Raw genomic sequence first — 27,370 nt, 5'->3', positions numbered from 1 at the left:
TTTAGATAATGGACACACCTTCATCATGTCATTAAAACTAACTTGGACAGACAGCTTATAATCTTCTGATTTCTATTCATCCAATTTACACGCTGTCATTGACTGCCAAATTAACTGCCATTTGATTACTATTTGTGGATAGTCTTTTCAATCCAAATATGCAATAAACAATAGCTATTCCTTGAGGACTCACGCAAATGTTTCTCACTTTTTAAATCGTTCTTCCATTTGTTGCTTGTCATTTTCCAAATCCATTATGGAGTCCTGAGCAAGTTTCAGGTCACTTTCCAGTTTCCTCTTGCTTCGTTCCAGGTCCAAGCGAAACTTTTTCTCTTGCTCCAGAGACCCTTCAAGCTTTGAAAGAAAAGGGACATCAAAAAGCATCACAAACAAAATACTTGATTTGTGAAAAATCAAACAAAGAGCCAATGTTGTACTTATTTTGTGGATATTTACATCATCAACTTGTTGCTCCAGTTTTGCCTTTGATTTGGTAAGAGTGTTGACTTTGTCTTCCTCGGCTTGGAGATCATCTAAGACCTGCTGGTGGGCCTCTTGCAAGGCTTTCTTCTCCTTTGTCAGCTTAACAATTGATTCATCATGGGTTGAAAGTTCTTCTGTGAGGTTCTTAACCTGTATGCGAATAAGGAAAAAAGAAAACACAATAGTCTGGGGCATGCACTCTGCTGACTGCAGTCTGAGACTCACAGAGATCTGATAGTCTCTCTGGTGAGAATTTCATCTCTCTCCTTCTAAAATGGAACTGCAACTGATCATAGCATTTTTTACTAGGCACTTAAAAGTGTGGAGTAGCAGGGAGGAGCAACTGTGATATTACATGACTTAAAGGTATTGACAGACTCCAAGAAAGAAATAAAAGGCATTGAAATTCATTATTCTTTTCACACAGAGCAAATTAGAGTTTGGAACATTGCTGTGATGATTCAGGTTTAAAAGAAATCCCCAAAAAAATTCAAGTTTGAAAAAAAAATTAGCACATAACAATTCACAAGAAATAAAATCAGTTCTTGGGGCAAGTTCTGTTGTTTGTCAACTGTCATTAATCCTGCCATTGTTAAAGATCCACTTACGCATAAGAAGTAACAATTTATACAGTTTGCAAAAGCAATGGGAAATTGAGAAGGTTAAAATTTTCACTCATTTCATGATGGCTGACTTAATGATTGGCCACAGAATATAGACTTCTCCAATTCCCAAACAATCCAAACCTTAGATTCGAAAATGAAAAGGCTGGGGAGCCAGCAAATGTATAGTGCAGGCATAAATGATTGCACAGTCATTGGCTTTCATTCTGGTACGTTGATTCAAAATTGAGACTCAATTTTTTTTGTTGTGAATGTGTGATGACCGTTTTAACAGTGCACATATCTTACACTAAATTCTACTTATCACAGGTCTATACTAGAAACTTTCATAGTAAATGTATAAATAACATACAATGGTTTTGGAGACAAATGTTTGTCTATCCCTCAGTTCAATACATATTTCTCTTTTACGTAAAAATACTGCCATATATTGCTTACTTTCCCCTTTAGTTTTGGTTTACATGTTTTATAGATGATAGCAAGTGATACTTTTTAGTCTAAATTTATCATCTGTTTTAACTTCCTTTACCTTACACCTTCTCTGTTCAGTTTTGTACAGAGAAGTAGTGAAGCTCTAGAAATCTCATGAGCTGGAAGAATTTCCTGTAGGTGGCAGGAGCATCAAGTTGATGATGCTTCATTACGTTGCAAGCAATCCAGGCTTAATTGTCACTTTTGCGATCCAGTGGACATATTGTCAAACACATTTCCCTGTCTTAGGTCTACTGCTCAAGAAGGCTGCAGCTAACTAGGGGAAAGTACTGCAGGAAATATACTCTGCGGTCCTCATTGCACTGGCAGTTGCAGTCTAGAGTCACAACATTTCATTCTTGGCCACTTGTGTTTTCCAAACAATTATAATTATGAGATCTATAGTAGTTGTTGGTTTGCTATCCATCAATGTATCAAGTGCATCATGCTGCCAAGTGTGTGAAGTCCCTGAGACCCAGAGACAGTAGAAGCATTAAAGGCATGGTCTCTCGTCATGCTGTCGTAGTGAGCTTGCTTCTAGATGTGAAGGTAAAGATTTAAGTTCTGACTGCCACAGCGATGTGCCATATTACATTCAATCAAACAGGTTGTGTAGAAATAATTAGTCTAGTCTGCTCTCTCAAAATCCAATTGTTTATCATCACCAGCAGAGACAGATTAACCTATGCTCAATTCACTGGTTTCTGTATCAGTGGAGAAGACTTTAGCCTGAAGGAGCTTGAAGGTTTAGATGTGGGGGTGGTGGGCAGTTACAGAAACTAGGGACAATGCAGGCATAATTCAGGAGCTGACACCAAGATGCATACACTCAGATGTTGTAACCGGGTTCTTTGCATGCATCAGCATTTGGAGCAACAGATTATCCATTGAAATAGGCTAATTGTTCACCTTGGGCAAAATTTCAACCTTCAAATTTACAGTCTGGGGAAGTTTTCATTCAGAAGAAGGGTCACTGGACCTGAAAGGTTGACTTTGCTTTCTACCCATAATTGCTACCAAACCTGCTGAGCTTTTCCAACAGTTTCCATTTTCATTTCAGATTTCCAGCATCTGCAGTGCTTGTTTTTGTTTTACAGATTGTGTCTGCCTGGATCAGTCAGAGGGCCTTACAATATTATCTCAATCATTTCAGAACAATCTCCTCAAACTGTTAAATGCACCATTATTTAACAATATTTTGGCCTCGCACCTTAATACTTCTTCCCGCAATTCAAACTGTTTATCCATGTATCTTACCCCAAAACGATCACCTCCTCCACATACCATGCCTAGCAGATCAAATGGACCTTCTTTGACTTCTCTCAAGTTTAAATATTGCCTTATTTCTAGTTGTTTCACTCACTAATTAATATTTATAAGGCATGATTCATTAAAGTGTTTACTGGCACTCCAGCACCATTAAATGTTTCAAAATTGCTCAAATATGAACAGGTGCTACAAACTTAATTCTTTAAGATACCAAGTAGGTGTAAGCAATATTTCTAATGAAGGAGGATGTAGGACAGTAAGTAAATACTATCACAGAATGTTGCTATTCACTGAACAAAGGTATTGTGTGAACAATGTGCATAGTAAAAAAATTTCAGCGTAAAGTGCAAACACAGAATATTTTTTCTGTATTTAAAGTATTGACAATGAAATAAGCTAACACATAATGATAGCAACTAAGATGATGATGATGCATACTTTGTTTTCAGTGGAGTGCAAATCTTTTTCTGCTTTAGCTAATGAGAGCTGCAAGTCATCAATTTCTGTCTTCAGCTGTGTGGACTCATCTTCAAGCTTCCTTTTCTTGGCTGTAATCTCGGCATTTATCTCTTCTTCATCCTCTAGCCTCTCGTTTGCCTCTTTGACCTTAGATTCAAGTTGAATTTTGGTTTTGATCAGCTGGTCACATCTTTCCTCAGCATCTGTCAAACTTTCAATTTCCTGAAAAGTAAGCAAAAAAATGTGTTTGAGGTTTTGAATTAGATTTGTAGCTCGGGTTCTGCGCGTTGTGGTTGGTTGGCTCGCCGAGCTGGTTCATTGTTCCACAGACGTTTCATTATGCTGCTGGGTAACACCATCAGTGCAGCCTCCAATGTGTTTTCCTGCCTGGTTTTTAAGCTCTGGAGTCTGTTGAATTGGAAACACAAAGGCGCTTCATCAGAAGCTGCGCTGAAGATGTTACCCAGCAGGGTAATGAAACGTCTGCGAACTAATGAACGAACTCGGTGAGCCAACCAACCACAACGTATTTTCAGTTCTATTTATTTTTTAAAAACCACTTCTGCATTTTCAAGTCATGAAATAATATTCTACGTACTGCCTGTACTTGCATTTGTAGGTCATTCTTTTCCTGCAGAAGGGTAACCATGTTCTCTTCTAATTCTTTTCTTCTTGCTTCAGATTTGGAAAAAGCATCATTTAGCTTCTTGAACTCCTCCTTCATGTTTTGCATGTCCTTTTCAGCTTGTGCACTCTTCAGAAGAGGCTTGATCTTGAAATACAATTTCATCCACGGCCAGTGTTTAACATTCATAAATGAACGAATGTTGTACTGGATAGTGAAGATACCATCCCTGTACAAAGCAGTATATTAATTCACAAGGAATGTGCTTCTTTTTTGTTTAAAAAGAGCTCATTATTGAAATTAAAGCTGAGAATATGCCTCATATACCTTCTTTGATTCATCCTCTGAAATTCTACTCGCATTAAGAAACCGCGACATACGGCTTGAGTGCGGGTGATAAGTACAGCCAACCTTTCATCTCTCATGTCTTCTAGACAACCTAGGACACCAGCTTTGAAGAACACCTACAAGTGAAGAAAATAGCTTTATGAATTAGTCTTTTGTCATAGTGCCCAATTTAATTATTTTGCCGGCGTCAATTAGCACTTTACCTTAGTGTGCCCAAATCTGTATTGGCTTTGATCAATATTGATGGAGGCTAGGAGTTTCTCAGAAGCCTTCTTGCTATCAATAAAGTGACCCTCTGGTATAGCACTTGGATTGAGTACTCTGTACCTGTTCATTTCAAAATGTGTATAGTTTGAGTTTGGCATTGGGAGTAAGTCAGAAATTACTTTTAAGGTTCTATTTTTTAATCTTAAACCTGACCTCTTAAATTCACTCTTTAGTACTTTAATCTTTTCCCTAAAAATGTCATTCCTACCAATATGTACAATAATTACTGCCTTCTCAACCTCACCTTTAACAATATGCTTGAAATAGAGATGTTCTTAATCCTAGCACCAGGAAAGGAACAAACCATCCTAAATTTATGCTCATTGCCGCAAAATCTCCTGTCTCTGCCGCTAACAGGAGAGTCCCCTATAACAATAATTTGATTAAATCTTGTCAAACATTGCCTAACATTGGTGGTGGCATGGTGGCTCAGTGGTTAGCACTGCAGCCTCACAGCGCTAGGGACCCGGGTTCAATTCCCGCCTCGGACGACTGTCTGTGTGGAGTTTGCACATTCTCCCCGTGTCTGCATGGGTTTCCTCCGGGTGCACCGGTTTCCTCCCACAGTCCAAAGATGTGCGGGTTAGGTGGATTGGCCATGCTAAATTGCCCGTAACGTTCAGGGGTGTGTGGGTTATAAGGGGATGGGTCTGAGTGGGATGCTTCAAGGGGCGTTGTGGACTTGTTGGGCCAAAGGGCCTGTTTCCACACTGTAGGGAATCTAATCTAATCTAAAACTATAAGAATCATTCCAAGTGTCCAATAACTGACTGGCCCTTCCATTTTCCTCATAGAGACTATCCTTTCTACAGTTCCAAAAAGTGAATGTCTGTTTGCTGGAGGATTAACCACTGAAGACTTTTGAATAACTTTCTACCTTTCCTGACAGTCACCCATGTATCTTTGAGTACGGGAGTTGGGAAGTCTTGTTGAAATTGTACAGGACATTGGTGAGGCCTCTTCTTGAATACTGTGTCCAGTTCTGGTCACCCAGTAATATGAAGGATGTTATCCAGCAGGAGAAGGTTCAGAAGAAATTTACCAGGTTGTTGCTGGGTATGCAGGGTTTTCATTATAAAGACTAGACAGCTGGGACTTTTTTCACTGGAGCATAGGAGGTCGACAGGCGATCTGATACAAGTTTATAAATGAGAGATAGAGTTAATGGTAGTTGTCTTTTCCATAGGCTGGGGAATTTCAAAGCTAGGGTGCATATTTTTAAGATGAAAGGAGAGAGATTTAAAAAAGGACATAAGAAGCAAATTTTTTACACAGAGCGTGGTTCACATGTGAAACGAACTTCCTGAGAAAGTGATGGATAATTACAATTACAACATTTAAAAGACAATCGGACAGATACATGAATAAGAAATGTTTGGACGGATAGGGCCAGGAGCAGGCAGGTGGGACTAGTTTAGTTTGGGTTTATGTTCAGTGTGAACAGGTTGGACCGAAGGACCTGTTTCTATGCTGTATGACTCTATGACTCTATATTCCCATTTTTATGCTATTCCTATTACGACATGTGTTACATTTACTTTTTGCTGGACAGATCTGGAATGAAAAGTATTATACGTTGCAAATTAAGTTAGTGGTAAATTGTGAGAAACTGCTTTAGGACCCCAATAAATTTGGCATATCATTTATTTTACGCTTACCATTTTCATAATGCATAATATTTTGTGGTGCTTATGAAATGTTTCAACCTCCAACCATTTACCTTTGTTTGAAATCTGCGTAGAGTATTCTGCTTGGAAATCCCTTTCTACAGATTCTGATACCTTCGAGTACGCCATTGCACCTCAGCTGGTGTATGACCAGTGAATTGTCAATTTCACCTGTACAGCGGAAAGAATGCTGTTATATTTTTTGCAATATATTTTTCCACAACAGTGAGAAGGCAGAATAAAACTGATTGCTGGGACATACCTGGAGTTTTTGTTTCATTTGGAAAAATGCAACGTACGAAATGGGGATGCGTGCTTCTCAAGGTAGACATTAGTTTGTTCAGATTCTCCTGTATCAAACAAAGAATGTAATAGCCAAAAGCAATTGATTTCTTGTCTGTGAATCACATAACTGTAAGCAATAAATAAGTTGGTATTTTATTACCTTGCTGCATGTATACATGTATCTAGAATTATAGCAGGGGACTGAAAGAGAGATGTTTTTAAAACGACATCATCTTGTTTAAACTTTTTTTAAACCCTTGTCAGATTCTAGAATTTACACCCTGAACACGTAGAATAAGAAAGCTACTTCCAGAAATGTCCAATAATTACCAGGAAAAATCAACTCATTACCTCCTGAAATGTGACACTTCCTGCATTTAACATTCCAGTCAAGTGAAAGGACTAGGAGACAAGATATCTACCTCATACAGTTCTGAACAAAGGAGGCCATTAAAATAACAACTTGACTTGCTGCAAATAACTCCCCAATCATAGAACATAGAACAGAGAACAATGCAGCACAGTACTATTATCCTAATCTAAGATCAAACTACCCTTCATTCCCTACATTTTACTATCCTCAATGTGCCTATCCAACAGTCGCTTAAACGTCCCTAATGTATCTGCCTCCACTACCACTGCCGGGAATGCATTCTACATGCCCACCACTCTCTTTGAAAAGAGCCTACCTCTGACATCTCCCCTATACCTTCCTCCAATCACCTTAAAATGATGTCCCCTTGTAATAGTCATTTCCGCCGTGGGAAAATGTCTCTGGCTATTCACTCTATCTATGCCTCTCATCATCTTGTACACCATTATCGAGTCACCTCTAATCCTTCTTCACTCCAATGAGAAAAGCCCTAGCTCCTTCAACCTTTCCTCATCATACCTGCCCTCCAGTCCAGGCAGCATCCTGGTAAATCTCCTCTGCACCCTCTCGAAAGCTTCCAAATCCTTCCTATAATGAGGTGACCAGAGCTGAACACAATATTCCAAGTGTGGTCTAACCAGGGTTTTATAGATCTGCAGCATTACCTCGTGGCTCTTAAACTCAATTCCCCTGCCAATGAGAGCCAACACACCATAGGGCTTCTTAACAACCCTATCAACTTGAGTGGCAACTTTGAGGGATCTATGGATGTGGACCCTGAGATCCCTCTGTTCCTCCACACTGCCGAGAATCCTGCCATTAACCCTGTATTCTGCATTCAAATTTAACCTTCCAAAATGAATCACTTCACACTTTTCTGGGTTGAATTCCATCTGCCACTTCTTTGCCTAGCTCTGCATCGTGTCAATGTCCCGTTACAACCTACAACAGCCCTCCACGCTGTCCACAGCTCCACCAACCTTCTTGTCATTGGCAAACTTACTAACCCACCCTTCCACTTCCTCATCCAAGCCATTTATGAACATTTCAACAGATCCCTGCAGAAAACCACTAGTCACCGAGCTCCAGGCTGAATACTTTCCACCTATTATCACCCTCGGTCTTCTATTGGAGAGCCAATTCTGTATCCAAACATCCTAATTTCCTTGGATCCCATGCCTTCTTACTTTCTGAATTAGCCTACCATGGGGAACATTATCGAATGCATTACTAAAATCCGTATACACCACATCGACTGCTCTATCTTCATCAATGTGTTTTGTCACATCCTCAATGAATTCAGTAAGGCTTGTGAGGCAATGACCTGCCCCTCACAAAGCCAAACTGGCTATTTGTAATCAAACTGTGCTTTTCCAAATAATCATAAATACTATCTCTCAGCATCCTCTCCAATAATTTGCCCACCACAGAAGTAAGACTGACTGGTCTGTGATTCCCGGATTATCCCTATTACCTTTCTTGAACAAAGGAATAACATTTGCCAACCTCGAATCATCTGGTACAACTCCAGTGAACAGTGACGACTCAAAGATCATCACCAAAGGCGCAGCAATCTCTTCCCTCACTTCCCATAGAAACTTTGGGTATATCCCGTCTAGCCCAGGAGTCTTATCTATCCTCATGTTTTTCCAAATTTCTAGCACATCCTCCTTCCTAACAGCAACCTGTTTGTGCACATCACCTTGTTCCATGCTGTGCTCACAGATTACAAGGTCCCTTTCACTGGTTAATACTGAAGCAAAGTATTCATTAAGGACCTCCCCTAGCTCCTCCACATACAAGTTCCCTCCACTATGCCTGATCGGCCCTACCCTCACTCTGGCCATCCTCTTGTTCCCCACATAAGTATAGAACGCCTTATCTACAACAAGATTTTTTTAAAATGAGGAAACATCAAATCTACCTCATTAACTCAGTTCCTCAACTTGAAGCCTTAGTTACATATCTGAAACTCCTGGTTTGTTTGAACCAACTTTAATTGCACAGCTTTGATTTTTGTTTGTCAGTCTTATAGTTACCAAATCAAAGAGTAGACAGAACCAGACTGGTGATCCCAATATAACTCAAAGTTCGGATTCTTGAAAATATGCTTGTTTTTCTTCTATGTAGTGAACCAAATGCAAGTTTACAATTGCCACACCTTCACCAGCAATTTGACTGTTTCCGAACTCCACTGTGAGGCACTTATACACAATCCATTGAAAGAACCTCATAAGGACACTGACTTACTGATAACTCTAATGCATGTGAAATCTTGGATTTTAAATAATTTGTAGCTTCTCTCCTTTCACTTCTTTATTTCTTTCCATGGAGGCAGATGTGTGCAAATGTGTCATGAGCTATTGCCTGATTTTTGAATGCTGTAGAAAAACCCTACTTTGTTTTTACCCTGAAGAATATGGTATGGGTCATTTTATATTGGACTTCACAAACAAGCTTTGGGGAAACAAAGTGTGGAGCTGGATGAACACAGCAGACCAAGCAGCATCAGAGGAGCAGGAAAGCTGGCATTTTGGGTCTGGACCCTTCTTCAGAAATGGGGAGGGGAAGGGGATTCTGAAATAAATAGAGAGAGGGGAAGGAGGATGGAAGATGGATAAAGGAGCAGATAGGTGGAGAGGAGATGGATACGTCATGGGAGGCAGGGATAGAGTCAGTAGATGTGAGTGTAGGTAGGGAGTTAAGGTGGAGGTTGGTCAGTCAAGAGAAGACGGATAGGTCAAGGATGCGGGAATGAAGCTGGTAGGTAGGAGGTGGGGGTGGGGGTTGAAGTGGGAAGAGGGGATTGGTGGGAGAAAGGACAGACAGGTTCAGGAGGCGGGGATGAGCCGGGCTGGTTTTGGGATGCAGTTGGGAGGCGGCGAGATTTCGAAGGTGTGAAATCCACATTGATACCACTGGGCTGCAGGATTTCCAAGCAAAATATGAGGTGCTGTTCCTGCAACCTTCGGGTGGCATCATTGTGGCCTTGCAGGAGGCCCAGGATGGACACGTCATCTGAGGAATGGGAGGGGGAGTTGAAGTGGTTCGCGACCGGGAGGTGCAGTCATTTGTCACGAACCAAGCATAGGTGTTCCACAAAGCGGTTTCCAAGCCTCCATTTCATTTCCCCCATGTAGAGGAGGCCACATCAGGAACAACGGATACAGTATACCACACACTGTTTCATAATCTTACAAAGGAAAATAAAAAGAAAGAAAGAAAAATGAAAAACCATCTCTAATATGGACAGAGAGGAGAACAGTATGAATTATTCCCCTCTTGCTCATTCCCATGATATTAGGAAGATTAAAGTTAACGGTGCATGTAAAAGAAAATTTTACAATGGATAACTTACCCTAAAAAGTGCAGACACTGTTTGGAATGAAGAACCTTTTCTCTTGGAACCTTTCTTTCCCGTACCCTCTGCAAAGTATATATCTTATCTTCATCAGTTCATAGTAGACTGTTGTATAATAATTTGTGTTAACTAAATCATTGTGTATTTTAGAATTTCTAACTTTGAATAGTTCTTTTAAATAAATTAATTAATGTTTTAAATCACATTTATTGCCAATTTCCAGTTATGCTCAGAAGCTAGAGAGGCAGGCACCTTCTTGAGTTGCTGCAGTCCTCCGTGTGTTTGTCTTCCCATTTGGCAATATGGACTCAATAGTGTGAATACCCTCGTCCATACTGTATAATTCTATGATGGTATTTTTCATAACAAGACTGATGGCGTTAAGACTCACACCATCAAGTGTGGGTTTTAATGAGCTACATATTGTTATGCTAGCCACAAATTACCAGGTCTCCAAACTATAAGGTGGTGAGGGAGGAGGTGACAGGGGGATCATGGTGGATTAAAGTCACAACTTCCTGGTTATCCACTCTGACCATGACCACTGAACTGCCAGAAGAACATAAGAAAAAGGAGCAGGAGTAGGCCATCCAGCCCCTCAAGCCTGCCCTGCCATTCAGTAAGATCTTTTTGTCGAACTAGCTCCATTTAATTACCCGCTCACCATAACCCTTAATTCCTTTACTGTTCAAAAATTGATCTATCTTGGCTTTAAAAACACTCAGCGAGGTAGCCTTAACTGCTTCACTAGGCAGGGATTCCACAGATTCACAACACTTTGGGTGAAGATGTTCCTCTTCAATTTAGCCCTAAATCTGTTCCCCCTTATTTTGAGATGATGCCCCCGATTCTCGTTTCACCCTCCAGTGGAAACAACCTCCTGCTTCTAACGTATCTATTCCTTTCAGAGTTTTATATATTTCTATAAGATACCTCCCTCATTCTTCCAAATTCCAATGAGGGCACTCTCAGTCTACTCAATCTCTCTTCATTAGCCAACCCTCTGAACTCTGAACTTAAGCTGGTGGACCTCGTCTGTATCCCCTCCAGTGCCAATACATCCCTGTCAATGATGTTAGGATTCATATCTGGATCTTTTAAGTAACATTAGAAATACTTCCAAATTCTTTGGTGGATTGCAGCTTTTCATATAATTTTATAATTTAAATATTGCCATGTGCTTTAAAAAGCAACATTTATGGTCAACATGAACAATATTACACTTGTTGAAACATTGTTAACCTTTTGAAAAAGATTGATTGGTAATTCTGATCCGTGAGACATAATACTTGAAAATAGTAAAAATAATGTTTACTTATAAAAATAATGTAAAATATAAGGTTACCTGCAGTTGATCCATAAAAACTGTACAGGTGTGCAAGAACCTTAAGTGAAGATTTCTGGTATAGTCCAATTACAGTTTCATTCAGAGGGTCCTTATTCTTGTCCAGCCATGAATTAATATTGTAGTCAACAATGCCAGCATAATGGATCAAGGAGAAGTGAGCTTCAATCTTTCCTTTAATAAACCTGGGTTTCTGGAAATTTACTGATTTTCCTAAATGCTGATCATATAATTTGTTCTTGAAAGTCATGTCTGTGGCTTTGGGGAACATGCATTCCTCCTCAAGGATTGAGAAGATGCCCATGGGCTTTGAACAAACAAGAACAAACAAAATACATTAGTTAATTATAACATTTAAAAGACATTTGGATAAGTATATGAATAGGAAAGGTTTGAAGAGATGCGGGCCAGGAGCAGACAGGTGGGACTAATGTAGTTTGGGATCATGGTCAGCATGGACTGGTTGGACTGAAGGGTCTGTTTCCATGTTGTATGACTCTATGATTCCATGAGAGACAATGAGATTTCAGCCTATAATCAATATTCAAGATCTGCAGACAAGGCTATGGGCCTTTTGGAACTTACTGAGGCATTCAAGAGGACTTTGAATGATTATTTGGATTAAAATGGTGTTCGAGCATATGAGGAAAAGGCAGCGGGTTGGCAATAACAGAACTAGTATAGGCAAAATGGGCCAAATGGCCTCATTCTACAATTAGCTCCATTCATAAAGAGTGAAGGAGAGTTGTTGGGGTAGTAGTAATGTCAGTGAATTAATAATCCAGAGCCCTAGGCTTATGTTCTAACTACATAGGTTCAAATCCCAGCACAGCGCAGCTGGAATTTAAATTCAAACACTAAATCAACAACTTAAAGATAGTCTCGGCAATGAAGCTATCTCATCATTGTAAAACCCATCTGGTTTAGTAACGTTGTTTAGGGAAGCAAAGCTGCCATCCTTAGCTTGTCTGGCTTTTACAGAACTCCCAGACCACAGCAATGCAGTTGATTCTTAACTGCTCACTGAAACGCCTAAACAAGCCATTCAGTCAAGGGCAGTTAAGGGTGTGGAAAAATTGCCGGTCTGGCCAGCAATGCCCACATCCCATAAAAGAACAAAGAAAAGAATTATACAGTAAGAAATCAAAGTAAACCTCTACGTGAAAGCAAATATGCAAGAATGACCATATGGTGAAGCACCAGTTGTTAGCCATGAAACGAAAACAATCAGGAGAGGAGTGGTTGACCTAGGTAAAGGCACTTGGTGAGAAAACAAAGATACAAAATTTCCCCTCACCTTTTCAATGAGCTCAATGCAAGCAGCCAGATCCATTCCAAAATCAATGAATTTCCATTCAATTCCTTCCTTCGTATATTCCTCTTGTTCTAAAACGAACATATGGTGGTTGAAGAACTGTTGCAGTCTTTCATTTGTGAAGTTGATACAAAGCTGTTCCAGGCTGTTAAACTTGGGAATAGCATAACGTGTCAGAATGAGAGTCACAGTTTTCACACTGTACTAACAAATATCATTGTTACCAGATTCTTACTAAGAATCTCACCTCAAAAATTTCAAAGCCTGCAATATCTAAAACACCAATGAAATGTTGTCTGGGTAGCTTTGTATCCAATTGATGATTAATTCGTTGAACCATCCACAGGAATAACTTCTCATACACTGACTTGGTCAGAGCACCAACTGCAGAGTATACCTAGAAATATAGGAAAATTAGTGTTTCATTTCTATCACTTGTTAAAACTGAGCAGACCCTCCTGGCCCAGCACATTACCTGTTGTACAGTTTGGCCTTTGCTAACAAACTCATTGCCAACCTTCACTCTTGGCAAGCATAATGCTTTGAGCAAATCTGCTGAGTTTAGGCCCAGGAGGTAAGCAACTTTGTCAGCAACTGCAAAAAGAAACCAAAAAAAAAAATTGGCTATTGAAGGTGAGTTTCTTGTTGTTCCAGAGTTGTAATTATTTGCATTTAAAGAAGTTACCACTACTTTTGTCTGTACATTTAAAAGTCCATGTTGGACTTACCACAACCATGCTTCCATTGGGGTCAAGCTCAGCCTTCAGCTCTTGGATTATAAGATCATGGGTCTGCTCCCCTCCAGAGACTCCACTCCAGAGACTCCAGTAAAATTCTGGATTGACACTCAGAGCAGTACTGAGGCAGTGTCGCACTGTCAACAATGTTATTTTTAATAAAGTATTAAACAAGCCCTGCTGGTCCACTCAAGTAGACCACTGAAAAGTCCACCTTTTGAAGAAGCGTGGGCAAGAGTTCATCAGTGTCCTGGTAAACATTTATTCTATAGGTAACACTACCAAAATCGATGGTCATCATTCCCATAGATATTTGTAAGAATATCCTATATTGTACTTCTTTGACTTTAGGCTGTGAAAAGTTTTATATAAATACAAGTCTCCCTTTTCTATTGGTATTGTCTGATTTATTTGATCTTGAATAATGTCCAGCAGGGATCTCAATGACATAATAGTAAAGTCATTATTTTACTTCTAGATTCAATTTGGTTCCCTGTCTAGATTTTGTTCTTCTGAAATACAAATTGATGCCAACAGCTGTTGACAATGATTCAGAGCTGAATCATTCTCATATGGCCTGCAAACGACATGTTGTACATGCACGTACAGGACAATACTCACATATGAAAAAGAAACTAGTTCATTTTTTGGAAGTAATGATGAGATTATTAGATAGCATGTAGGAAAACAAGTGATAAATAAACCCTCATAAAGACCAGTTGATATTATACCATAGCTTATGTAATAAAAGCGATGCAAGGATATTTCTCCAGAATGTTCCCTGGTTACCATAAAGTGCAATACGGCATCACTTCACTGAATTAAATTTCAAAATATTCAAAAGTCTTTGCATGGACATGCATCTATTTTGAGAGGACTTGAATATAAAAGCAGGGATGTAGTTCTGATGCTCTATAAGGCTCTGGTCAGGCCACATTTAGAGTGTTGTGTGCAGTTTTGGCCCCATTTCTGAGGAAAGATGTACTAGCCCTGGAGTGGGTTCAGAGGATGTTCACGAGAATGGTCCCAGGAATAAACAGCCTAACATATGAGGAACGTTTGAGGACTCTGGGTCTATACTCGATGGAGTTTAGAAGGATGAGGGGATATCTAATTGAATCTTACAGAGAATAAATAGCCTGGACAAAGTGGATGTTTGGAAGATGTTTCCATTGGCAGGAGAGACTAGGACCCAAGGGCGTAGCCTTATAGTAAAGGGAGACATTTTAGAACGGAGATAAGGAGAAATTTCTTCAGCCAAGGAGCGGTGAGTCCATGGAATTCACTGCTGCAGAAGGTTGCGGAGGCCAGGTCATTGAATACATTTAAGATGGAGATAGATAAATTCTTGATTGTCAAGGGAATCAAGGATTATGGGAGAAAGCGGGAGAATGGGGTTGAGAAACTTATCAGCCATGATTGAATGGTGGAGCAGACTTGATGAGCTGAATGGCCTAATTTCAACCCCTGTGTATTATAGTCTTAAAAATCTGCAATTTAACTTGGTATAGCTATTAATATCTTTTCATAAATTGTGTCAGTGCTCAACAGGTAACAAGCTTGGACAATCTTGCAGTTTCTTTACTTTTTTCATTCATGGGTCTTAGGAATGCCTGGCAAAGCCAACATTTGTTGCCCAACCCAAATTGCCATTTCACTGCATGATTTGGGGAGCGATTTTAGAGAGTAGTTACAAGTCAATTACATTACTGCAGGTCTGGAATCAAACGTAGATCAGATCAGGTATTGATAGCAGATTCCTTCTCTAAAGGCCATCAGTGAACTAGTGGAGGTTTTGTGATAATCAATGATAGCTTCATGGTCAGCATTACTGAGACTAGATTTATTGTATTTCCAGAGTTAATTAATTGAATTTAAATTCCACCAATTTCTGTCACTGGATCATTAGCCTGGACATTCAGATTACTTTCCAGTGACATTACCACAATGGAAACCAAACGAACTGTGGGTGCTGTAAATCAGGAACAAAAACAAAAGTTGCTGGAAGGGTTACCGGAACAGAAACATTAATTCTGTTTTTTTCCTTCACAGATGCTGCCAGACCTGGCAGAACATTGCCACAATGGCATCACTTCCATAAGACTTGAAACAAATTATCTGTCTGTCTTTTCTCCAGCCCCTTGTTTACAAGGGTTGAGTACAGACTTCCATTGAATTTTATTTGAGAATGATATTGCAATGGTTTACCATTGCATTCAGCACTTTGGCTCACCAGGAGACTCTTCCATTCTTACCAGCTACCACCGGGCATTTCAAAAGGATTTACAGGCTAACATCAGCCAGTTTGATGGGGTTACAAACTCACAGTCCCTCAGCCATTACTAATGTTTACTGATGCAATTAATGTTAATGAATTTAGAAACAACACATTTTTCAAGTAAAGTATAGCGACTATTTTGATTTAATCTACCTTCTGTGCTATCAGGCTCAGCTTGTTCTTCCCTTTGTTTCTGCTTGAACTTCATATTGCCATGGTGCATTGTTGCACCAGTTATTTTGTAGATGCTGTTTTTCTCATCATTGGTGAAACCCAAGATATCAATAGCTTGCTACAAATTCAAGGAGATGATATTACAATTAGTTTCTCGAACACAAGTGTTATCATGGTAATTGATATGCGCAATACTCACATCAGTAGCTAATAATTCTTCTTTGTCATCAATACTCGGGACTGTAACTTCACCTTGACTGATGTACGGGTAGTCAAAGGGATTTGTGCTGATAAGAAGCATTTCTAATGAAAAATACATTATAAAGGATGTTTTAAAATGATGCAGCATAATGAAAATAATTAGAAATGTGCAGAAAGTCATATGAGCTTTCAAAAAGTATAAAAGATTAATAGCTTCTTTACCAATAAGTTCTGGTTTTTTGTTGGATGTAATCTGGTAAAAAATGTGATAGCTTCTTTCATTTTGTTGCTGGAATGTCACTCTGGATTTTTCCAACAAATCTGGATGGAAATTCAGGTCAGTTACAACTCTCTTGCAAGTCCACTGATGTTATTCATTTAACTTAAAATTTAACAGACTAGAAATGCTTACATGTTTCAATGTCTGCCGATGCCAGTTTTGCTGTGGGTCCAAAATGGATTCTGATAAATTTTCCCTTCAGGATAAAATAAATCAACTTCAGACACTGCAGTTACTTTTGTTGTTTCACACAGAGGCAATTAAATGGCACCAACCTTTTCATAAAAATAGCATCGGTTTCTTTTCAGCATTTCTTAATTTCAGATATATGTTTGCATGTCAACTTACAAAACGAGATGAGTTGTCATTTCGTATTGTCTTCGCATTACCAAAGGCTTCCAGCAGTGGGTTAGCCTGGATGATTTGATCCTCCAGGGTTCCCTAAAGAGTATAATTTGTTTATGGTTAACAGCAACTGAATTGCAAGATAAAAATGCATTGAATTATATTCTTAATACACACTTTTGACTTAGCTGTTTCAGCTTTCTTCTTGCACACATCACCAAGAGCTGCAATTGTTGCAAAGTACTGGATGACATATTTTGTGTTCACAGTCTTCCCAGCACCAGATTCTCCACTGAAGAGTACAAAATTGGTCACACAATTTCTGCCATTCCTTTCATCAGTTAAAAACCAGACTACCTTACATTAAGGAGTTACATTTTTTGGTGCCTTTAACAAAATAAAATGTCCACAAAGGTCTCCCCTGAATAGTATTGTCAAATAAAATTTGACACCATGCCACACAGTTGAAAAGTTGACTAAAAACTTAGTCGAAGAAATAGGTTTTAAAGACCAGCTTAAAAGTGGAGAGAACAAGTGAAAATGTTTAGGAGGGAATTGCAGAGATTAGGATCTAGACAATTGAAGATCAAGCTGCCAATAGTGGAAAATTGAAAACAGGATGCAAAGGGGACATCACAGCACATCAAAAAGGTTGGAGGAGGTTAACAAGATGAGGAGAGTAGAAATAAATGTGGGATTAGAAAGTTACGATGGGACCTTTAAATTCAGGGCATTGCCAGACCAGAAAGCCTTGGAGGTCAGCTGAAAAAAAAATCAGTGGATAGGACATGCTGTGCATTAGGATGAGAGTTTGAAAGGGTTCTAGTTACAATAGGACATTACGAACAATGCATGATAGAAAGTGCTACAACAAGTAGGTATGACAGGGAGAGTGTTTACATTAGAATATTCATTAAAACATCATAGTTTACATACTTGCACATAAATATGGAAAGAAATTTGTAGACTTGTGTAAATCAGTTACTTACGTGATTAGGATAGATTGGTTTTCACGGTCTGTAAGGTAAAATACCAAAAAGGTGTATTAGAAATTTCATTCTATTTAATTTTAGACTGAATTTCATTGTAAATTGTGCAAATTGTTTGCAATTATTAAACAATAAAATGGATACATGAATACTTATTAAAAATACAGAAAATTTGCAAATTACCTGTTAACATGGACTGATAGGCATTGTCAGAGATTGAAAATATATGGGGAGGAGCCTCCTGTCTTTTCTTCCCTTTATAGGCAGTCACAACCTCAGGGCCATAGACTGGTAACTTTTTGTAGGGGTTTACAGTGACACAGAACAACCCTGAGTAAGTCTTAAAAAGTAAGAATACATTAATGTTGACACTTTGTGACTTATACTCGATTTTCAAAAATCAAACATTGAAAATATCCTTACATAGATCATCCAGGCTGCATAACGCTCTTTGAGGTTAAACAGCACACATGCTTCATTCAAGTGGGTCATCATAGCCATATCCTCAATTTTGTCAAATTTTGGGGGATTCCTTGGAAAGACATCACTGGGTTTCACAACAACTGTCTGAAATGGATAATTTAGTAAGTGTATCTATAGTACACTTTTATAAGTCATGACACTATGATTGTAAATAAGATAAATAGTTGCATTCATTAAAAAAAATTCAAGTTCACCAACCTTCCCATCTGCTCTCTCCACTTCAACCTTGGTACTGTCTTGGCTCTTAATTTTTCCTTTTACAAATACCAGCTTGGGGTCACTTACATAACAAGCAGTTTTGGCATCGAAGGGCCTGTTCTGGGCTTCAACTTGCTCTTTCATAGATTTGCGGAGAAATGGTGCAGCTGCTCCAAAAATCTTCATTTCCTCAAAGTTCATGGTTGCTATGTGTTCACTGTGTGTAAAAGTACAATCATTACAATGTGCTTCAATTACAGGTGAAACTGCAGAATATCCAAATGCAGCCAAAGTAAGTGTTGAGCCTGCCATTTCTGCTCATTTCCTCTAGTTGAACCATCACATTTCACATACAATCATCCTGACCAGTGTAAACTATCACAGAACTTTAAGCATACAGTAGTTACGCACAAAGATTATTCAACATAGATGCTTCCACAGTCTTCTTCATTGGTTGAGAAAAATCACTGTGCCTGAAATTGGCCATGATTTGGCCAGCAAAATGATAATCTACCAATTGCATTCTTTTGCAGCCTCTCAAGGTGGGTCTTCAAATTGCAGTCTGTTTTTTAAAGTGCAAACTGGTTGGCAGCTTTAGTCATGTAATTCCAGCCTTGCTGCAGACTAACAATCCTTTCAGCAAGTACAGCAACAAATCCCTTTGTTAACTTGATATTAACTTCAATATTCTAAATGTATATGACTATGGTATGTACTCGAGTAATGGCCAACCTCATATGAAACCTGACCTCCAACTCTCAGCAAAGAAGAATGCAAATTCTTTCCGTACCACTGGCTTGGCACTGAAGTCAAACTCGCCTTAGTGAAAACCTACTCTTCCACAAAATCACACAATTGTACACGATTGAAACCAGCTGTTCAGTTTCTCATGTCTGTACACCCCAAGATGTGCTGTAAAGGTTTCTACCTCATTGGTGTGCTTTGCATTCCCCCACACCCTATCGTCTAGTATGAGCAAATAATGGACATTGGAGAATGAAAATCAATCTCTTACTTATTGGTGAAAAATTTAGTCTTATAAATTCAATTTTTGCACCAATACATATGGTAACATCAGAATTAATGCTGCTCTGGAGTGGACCAAATCAATCATTGGTCTAAAAACACGCATTAAAATTTACAGTATATTAAATTGGTCGATTATATGAACACAGTACCTTTACCTAAATATGCATTCTGCTCAGACTGAAATCACTTCCTATTGCTGTCAAAATAAATTTGTTAAATAAAACTGATGTGCCAGGCTCCATCGGACTTTTTTCAGAATGAGGTAACTACCCAATCTTTCAAACTCAGCCACAGTCCAAAGAAAACATTTTGAACTTTGGTTTTGTATGACCTCTTCATCAGACAGGTGCTGGTGCATCAATCAACACCCCACTGGGGTTAATCAATCAACAGCTTGCATTGATGTGATGTGTCAATTCATGGGAACATTTACACTTGGCATTGTGCAAATGTATTTTGGAAGGAGTTGAAACACAGCTTCAAAGTGACTGTGCCTGAAGCAGAAGTGTATGACCTTTTCGAAAATGTTCAATAAAATATCGAGATGGATTCTTATGAAATGTCATCAACCCAAAATGTTAATATTGTTTCTCCCACCATTGATGCTGCCTAACTTGTGAAATATATTCAAAGTCATTTGCTTGTTTCAGATTTTCAGTGCCTGCAGTTTTCACTTTTTCTTCTATTGAGAGGGATTGCATTTATTTTGCAAGCCATTCACACCAAAATTAAAGTGAGACAGGGCTGCATCCCTACAACAGATGGCTTTTTGCCCATTATTACCCATTTAAGATGATTCACCGGCCGATAAACTTGCATGATGATTTGCTAATGTGTAACCTAGACTTTGTTGAGTATTGAAAGTTGGGAGCCATGGTGAATGTATCATTATAATGCTTATCTGAAGGGGAAAAAAGACATTTCTGTACTGGATATAAATTTCATGTGCGCTGTATAGAAGATAAAGCTAGATAAGCATTCTGTAAGTAGCTATTGCAAAAATGAACTTTGTTCAAATATCATTATTTACACTCTAGAAAAAGGCAAAAACATTCGATCACCCTTTGGCTCCATAGGTAAATTAGTTGCAGTGTTAGCAACCAACTCACTGATGCCCAAAAATATTCATTAAAGCCAGTCAATAACTGGACATCATGAGCCAAATTGCCATAGATTGCAGTCTAGAATAATTCTCTCAACCAGGATATATCAATAATAAAACAGAAAGTACCAGGGAAACTGAGAGGATCTGGCAGTATCTGAGGAATAAGAAAAAGCATTAACATCATGAGTCCAAAATGAAATTTCTTCTAAACCAAAGGGAGTAGAAAAAGTGATCTTTTCTGGAGGGATAGAATCTCATTTTCTGCACAGGCACTTTATAATGTTCAGGATTAAACATTTAAGTTAATAATTTCATACCATGGACTCTATCCTGTTTTTGAGTGGGCACCTTCTCCAAACCCCTACCCAAAGTTTTCTTTGCACTTTCTTTTTCTCAATGGAGATGGTGAAAACACCTACTATTGACACTTACTCATCTGGAGCTGGTCTAGAAGCAACCACAAATCAATTCAAATCCCCTTTGCGTTCATGTAAATTCTCGCAGGTAAAGGACACTCACCACAATCTCGCGCAGACTAGAACTCCGCCCAGGCCTCTCTCGTTTTATATGAAGAGTCTGATGTTTTCCCTGACATGTGATACATCTATATATGGTCAACTGAAATTGCCTGTGGATATTACATTGATGGGATTCTTCCAATTAAATCTAAAAATAGCATGAATAGTTCGATAAACTGTTAATTATTTCGATTTTTCTTCAAGGAATCTGGCAAAACAAACTATAGATCGAGGTGAGCTTTCTTTTCAAATCAATCATCGGCTTGAGGGAATGTGATTCAATAGTAAGTGGGGAGAAAAAGGTCATTTCTTCAATCGACGCTAAGAATTTTAAAACTTTGAGAGTTCTTTCTGCAGAAAGAAAGAACAAGCAAATAAATATTCAGGAGTTCAACTGAACCTGAAATTCCTCACCCTGTGGATCCAAAGCCAAGAAGAAATCTTCTCTCCTACCTTTGCTTTTTGCTCTAGGCAACCTTTCCAATTTGAGCCACTTTCTCTTCCTCTCCCATTTTCAAACAGCATGAATCCTATCACTACTACCACTCCACTCAGTTCCGAAGAGGAGTCGTATTGGCATGAAACATTAATCCTCTCCACAGATGCTGCTGGACTGGTTAAGTTTCCCCAGCACTTATCACGTGCAGCCAATACACCTTCTCTTGAATTCCTGCTTTGTGTTCACTTTATGTGTGGATCTCAGGGCAGACAGGGATGGGACTTGGGCATTTTATCCATCCCTAAACTGAGCTAATGTTCAGAGGAAATGTAGGAGTTTAAAAGCTATCCGGTCTGTCTTCCAATGGGAATCAGTGTCACCTAGAGACCACAGAGGGGTTAATATGCATAGGAAACTCATGGAACGTATGACAACTCCCAAGGAGAGTGAGAACAAACCCATGAATTTATCTGACTCAGTAAAATAATTGCCTTGTAACTAAAAGGTAGCAAGAAGTCCTATTCATCAGCTGAGATCGCGAGCAAAATAGATACAAATTTCCCTGAGCAAGAGAAACAAACTGGTAGTGGACATTTACTTTTGGGCAGGAAGACATGGGAATCACGGTAAGTGACAGCCTCTCGACTATGCCACTTAACTACGCAACGATTGCTCATTTAAAGCTTCACCAAGCTAGAACCTCGGCTGACTTTTGAAAATAATTTTCAAACCTGTTTTCCGAGTTCGCATGTGATACCTGCGTGGGAAAGAAGAGATGGGGGATTCTGCAGAAAGAAAGAACAAGCAAATAAATATTCAGGAGTTCAACTGAACCTGAAATTCCTCACCCTGTGGATCCAAAGCCAAGAAGAATCGCTGTTCTGCTTGTCTGGCTGTGAAGTGAGACAGAATGAAGTGCAAGTGAGAAGCTGACACAGCACCGCCCGGAGTTAATACTGTCGAACTCATTTGCAAATAGTCTTTCAACATTTTCAGAACTGACTGGCAGTAGATATATTTCCACTCCCAAATATTAACCTTGCGCTTAAAGATGTAACAATAATAATCACCAGTTTCCCCAGAGTCTAGTACTAGAGCATCACACAGATCTCATCAATAAGAGGTTATAAAATAACGGAGCTGGTCTAGAAGCAACCACAAATCAGTTCAAATCCCCTTTGCGTTCATGTAAATTCTCGCAGGTAAAGGACACTCACCACAATCTCGCGCAGACTAGAACTCCGCCCAGGCCTCTCTCGTTTTATATGAAGAGTCTGATATTTTCCCTGACATGTGATACATCTATATATGGTCAACTGAAATTGCCTGTGGATATTACATTGATGGGATTCTTCCAATTAAATCTAAAAATAGCATGAATAGTTCGATAAACTGTTAATTATTTCGATTTTTCTTCAAGGAATCTGGCAAAACAAACTATAGATCGAGGTGAGCTTTCTTTTCAAATCAATCATCGGCTTGAGGGAATGTGATTCAATAGTAAGTGGGGAGAAAAAGGTCATTTCTTCAATCGACGCTAAGAATTTTAAAACTTTGAGAGTTCAATCGATGATTTAAAACGTTGAAAGTTTAATTGATGGCTTTAAAAAAAGTCAGGTGTGATGTATTTACATTCATGATGCATTTCGTTAATCCTCACTAATTAAGTATTCTGTAACAGTGGCGCATTTTGCCACAAGTACAAGCAGTAAAGGTTTCAATATCCAGTCATGAACTTGGCTCAACTGGTCAGTATGCATCGTTTGTTTTGCATTTCTGTTTTGTTCTTCAACAGTTATCTGAAAAAGAGTGCCCGCAACTTCTTCAGGAAAGAACTTTGCAAACAACCACAAATATTTACATAAGGGACTATGCCGGGAGGAAGGAGGATTTTGACAGTAAAAAATCCATTGAAAAAATCTGGGGTTGGGGAGTGGTTGATTTTTTTGTCGCTCTGGAACTCCCGGGCGAGCAAGGCGTTTAAAATTCTCAACAGAAAGTCAGGCAACATTAACCCTCACTTTTTGTCAATTACAATCTCCAATAAGGTGAGTATCGCTAACTAAATCTCTTTTTGTGCAAATAAAAATATTCAACTGAAGGAAAATAATTAGTAAACTAAACAGATAAATTAAACGCGTAACAAAAAACATCAAAATGCTGGAGAAACTCAGCAGATCTGCCAGCATCTGTGGAGAAAAAGCAGTTAACATTTCGAGTCAGTGACCCAAACTTTACGACTGTTTTCTCCCCACAGATGCTGCCAGACCTGCTGAGTTTCTCCAGCACTTTGTTTTTGTTTCAGATCTTCAGCATCCGCAGTTCTTCATTCGGTTTTAAATTAAAAGCGCAGTTATGTACTTCACAGTATTTAGGTTTCAATGTAATTTCGGCCCGACACGTACAGTTCTGAGGCTGTATGGACATTAGTTTGAACTGAATGGCATTTTAGGCATTGTAGGTACTCCAGCCAATTAACATTATTCCCGGGACACCATCCTTTCACCCCGCTTCTAGCTATTCACCGAGTAGTGATGAAACTACAGGTACGTGGATAGGAAAGTTTTGGCGAGATATGGGACAAATATCGATAGATATATGTGAATAGTTCTATTTAGGAAACCTGGTCAGCATGGATGAGTCGGGCCTAAGGACCTCTTGCAGCACTGTATGACTATATGCCTCTAAAAGATCTGTGGCGCCAAAATGGGGAAAGAGCAAGACAGATTTTCAAATGGTACATGCAATTTTATTCCCTCCATAGGAAGGAGGAGGTGATGGTGATGTAGCACTAGTGTGGTAATCAAACGGTCTAGGATGAAATGGAAACAACTGCCAGTGTCTGAATCACACAGCAGTGACCTCCCCACATTGAGGAAGATTGCACGTGTAAATGCTGTGGATTGGCCTCTGATGCCTCCCTCACCTGCTGCCTTCAGTCTGTCTTAAGGATTGACTGTGTGCGCAAGGTGGCTGCATCTCTGCTGGAGAGCTGAGGACATCTGCCCACTGTGGGCCTCTGCATGAGAATGGAAGAAATGTGGAACTAAATGCATCAACTTGGGAATTGCAACCAAAATCACCCCAGTCCAGATGAAGAAATGAGCAGTTGATTTCACACAAACATCTGGGCATTTGAGACGAACAGTCTCCGTTGCCCACTGCATTGTTGGATGAATCAAGGGGAACAAAATGGGATGGTGACCTCCTATGTTGTATTTTGGATGTCTGTCATCCAAACACTCAATTGCACAATGATCTGTACTTGCAAGTATTCAGAAGGGAACTGGAAAGCTTCTCCAATGAGATTTTATTTGCAAGGAAAACAGCTGCCTTTGTCATCTCAGGCTAAATACCATAATAGTAACTTCAAATTAGTGTGCAACTTAAAGGCTACAGTGCTGCTGGTATTATCTTTCAGATGAAATACTTAGTGAAGCTCCTCTTTGCTAGCCCAGGCTCATGTAAAATGATTTGGATGAAAATATAGAAGGTATAGTTAGTAAATTTGTGGATAACACTAAAATTGGTGGTGTTGTGGACAGGAAAGAAGGTTATCTAAGATTACAATGGGATCTTGATCAACTGGGCCAGTGGGCCAAGGACGGGCAGATGGAGTTTAATTCAGATAAATGCAAGGCGTTGCATTTTGGTAAGACAAACTAGATAGGACTTATAGAGTAAATGGTAGGGCTTTGGGGAGTGTTGTCAAACAGGTAGAGCTAGGTTTGCAGGTGCATAATTCCTTGAAAGTGATGTCACAGGCAGAGTGGATGGCAATGAAAGCATTTGGCACACATGCCTTCATCAGTTAGAGTGCTGAGTACAGGAGTTGGGATATCATGTTATAGCTGTACACGATAAATGTGGTAATGCCGCATGTGGAGTACTGAGTACAATTCTGGTCTCCCTGATATAGGAAAGATATTATTAAAGTGGAAAAGGTGCAAAAAAAATTTATGAGGATGTTACCGAGACTGGAGAGTTCGAGTTATTGGAAGTGGCATGATAGGCTGGGACATATTTTCTCTGAAGTGTTGGATGCTGAGATGTGATCTGAGAGAGGTTTATAAAACCATGAGGGGCATAGACAAGGTGAACAGCCAAAGTCTTTTCCCCAGGAGAAGGGAATACAAAACTAGAGAACATTGGTTTAAGGTGAGAGGGGAAAGATTTAAAAGGGACCTGGGAGGCAACTTTTTCACACTGAGGGTAGTGCATATATGGAACGAGCTGCCAGAGGAAGTGGTGCAGATGGGTACAATTACAACATTTAAAAGACATTTAGACAGATACATGGATAGGAGGTTTAAAGAAATATAAGTCAAATGGAGACAGATGGGCATAGTCCAGTTTAGGAAACCTTTCGGCATAGTTGAATTGGGAACAAAGGGCCTGTATCAGTGCTGTGTGACCCTATGACCGTAAAAGTTCTCTGGCGCCAAATATAGGAAAAGCAAGACAGATTTTCTAATGGTATATTTGAAGTTTATTGCCCATCATCAGAAGGAGAAAGTGTTGGTGAAGTAGTAATAGCACTAGCATAGCAATCAAATGGTATAGGTGAACATTTTGGTGACATGCGCTTAAACCCCACTCTGCCACGAGTGGAATTTAAATCTAATTAACAAAATCTGGAATATAAAGTTAGTCACGGTAATGACGATCAAGAAAATGTTGCTAATCATTGTGAAAACACTTCTGGTTCACCAGTGTACTTTAGGGAAGGAAATCTGTCCTCCTCACATGGTCTGGTCTCCACACTCATAACTATGTGGTTGTCTCTTAACCACTCTCTGAAATATTATAGTAATCTACTCAGTTCAAGGGCAATTAGAGGTGGGTAACAAATGCTGGCCTTGCCAGTGATGGATATAACCTGTGAAAATAAAACAAAATAAATAAGATAAAACATCTAATTTTCTGCTCAGAGATCTCTTTCTTCCTGTGAAAGTCTGCCGAGCGTGAATTGGTTGCTGCCTTTACCGATGTAGGGGAGTACCTGATTTACAAATATTCAAATTACAAAAGTTCATACTTATGGACATGATCCCACATATGGTTTAATTTTAAAAGGCCCAACATATGAATATTTCCTCCACTTATGAATGGCTGCTTTCCATTGTCCTGCTTTATGTTCTGACTTGCAAACAAATTGACTTGCTAGCAGAGTTCAGAATGGAACCCACTTACAACGTATAACAGTGAATAAGCTGCAAACATTTTTAGAGTTGGGGGCAAAGGTGCTAGATCATGGTTCTCTACTTCTTGAAACAATATTTGTACAGTGCTTACAGGGTTAGACTGGACCTGAAGTATTGAATAGGAGATAAAATTAGAGGAAAATGTTCAAATGGAATATTAATATCAGGAGTTGAGTCATTAGTGGGTTTGCCTTTTGTGGCCTTTATTAGGAAACCAAACAATGTCAAACCTTGAACAATTGGAGTATTGGAGATGCTCTTAAAAATTATTATTTGATGCTATGCCATCCCTGACTATGGTGAGATTAATTAGGATTTTGGGGAGGATGAGTATGTGTGGGACTATGATCCAAAATAGAGCAGGCAAGAATGGAAACTGAAACTGAACAGGCGTAAATGATCTGTGAGAATTCAGACGCCATTTTAATATCACCAGAAGCTGGTCACCATCCAAGACAACTAGCCCATTTGATTGGTATCTCATCCACCCACTTACACA

At 39.2% G+C, this 27,370-nt stretch overlaps 1 protein-coding gene across 7 annotated transcripts in view; it reads right to left on the bottom strand.

Annotated features, from left to right (window-relative positions):
• The window catches only part of LOC125463526 (myosin-2-like), a 47,074-nt gene extending 28,294 nt beyond the window's left edge, over nt 1–18,780 (bottom strand). Inside the window, exons 1-24 of one of the 7 annotated variants that reach the window (XM_059653811.1) lie at nt 18,577–18,777; nt 18,319–18,462; nt 18,079–18,235; nt 17,896–17,923; nt 17,084–17,198; nt 16,910–17,002; nt 16,694–16,757; nt 16,504–16,602; nt 16,280–16,383; nt 16,060–16,198; nt 13,367–13,485; nt 13,139–13,288; nt 12,874–13,044; nt 11,577–11,883; nt 11,109–11,117; nt 10,229–10,296; nt 6,475–6,562; nt 6,266–6,383; nt 4,482–4,605; nt 4,258–4,394; nt 3,904–4,159; nt 3,285–3,527; nt 457–633; nt 209–354 (exon numbers count right to left, since the gene is read on the bottom strand). In XM_059653811.1, coding sequence (XP_059509794.1) covers nt 209–354; nt 457–633; nt 3,285–3,527; nt 3,904–4,159; nt 4,258–4,394; nt 4,482–4,605; nt 6,266–6,383; nt 6,475–6,562; nt 10,229–10,296; nt 11,109–11,117; nt 11,577–11,883; nt 12,874–13,044; nt 13,139–13,288; nt 13,367–13,485; nt 16,060–16,198; nt 16,280–16,383; nt 16,504–16,602; nt 16,694–16,757; nt 16,910–17,002; nt 17,084–17,198; nt 17,896–17,923; nt 18,079–18,235; nt 18,319–18,462; nt 18,577–18,777 — 3,257 coding nt within the window. Of the gene's footprint in view, nt 1–208; nt 355–456; nt 634–3,284; nt 3,528–3,903; nt 4,160–4,257; nt 4,395–4,481; nt 4,606–6,265; nt 6,384–6,474; nt 6,563–10,228; nt 10,312–10,481; nt 10,496–11,105; nt 11,133–11,348; nt 11,374–11,576; nt 11,884–12,873; nt 13,045–13,138; nt 13,289–13,366; nt 13,486–16,059; nt 16,199–16,279; nt 16,384–16,503; nt 16,603–16,693; nt 16,758–16,909; nt 17,003–17,083; nt 17,199–17,895; nt 17,924–18,078; nt 18,236–18,318; nt 18,463–18,572 lie in introns of all 7 variants that reach the window. The other 6 variants (XM_059653810.1, XM_048554850.2, XM_048554851.2 and 3 more) reach the window with 6 other exon arrangements.
• Nucleotides 18,781–27,370: the final 8,590 nt, after the last annotated feature.

This window comes from Stegostoma tigrinum, chromosome 22 (genome assembly GCF_030684315.1).
Source record: "Stegostoma tigrinum isolate sSteTig4 chromosome 22, sSteTig4.hap1, whole genome shotgun sequence".
Lineage (NCBI taxonomy): Eukaryota > Metazoa > Chordata > Chondrichthyes > Orectolobiformes > Stegostomatidae > Stegostoma > Stegostoma tigrinum.
This window is presented reverse-complemented; position numbering and strand designations above follow the sequence as displayed.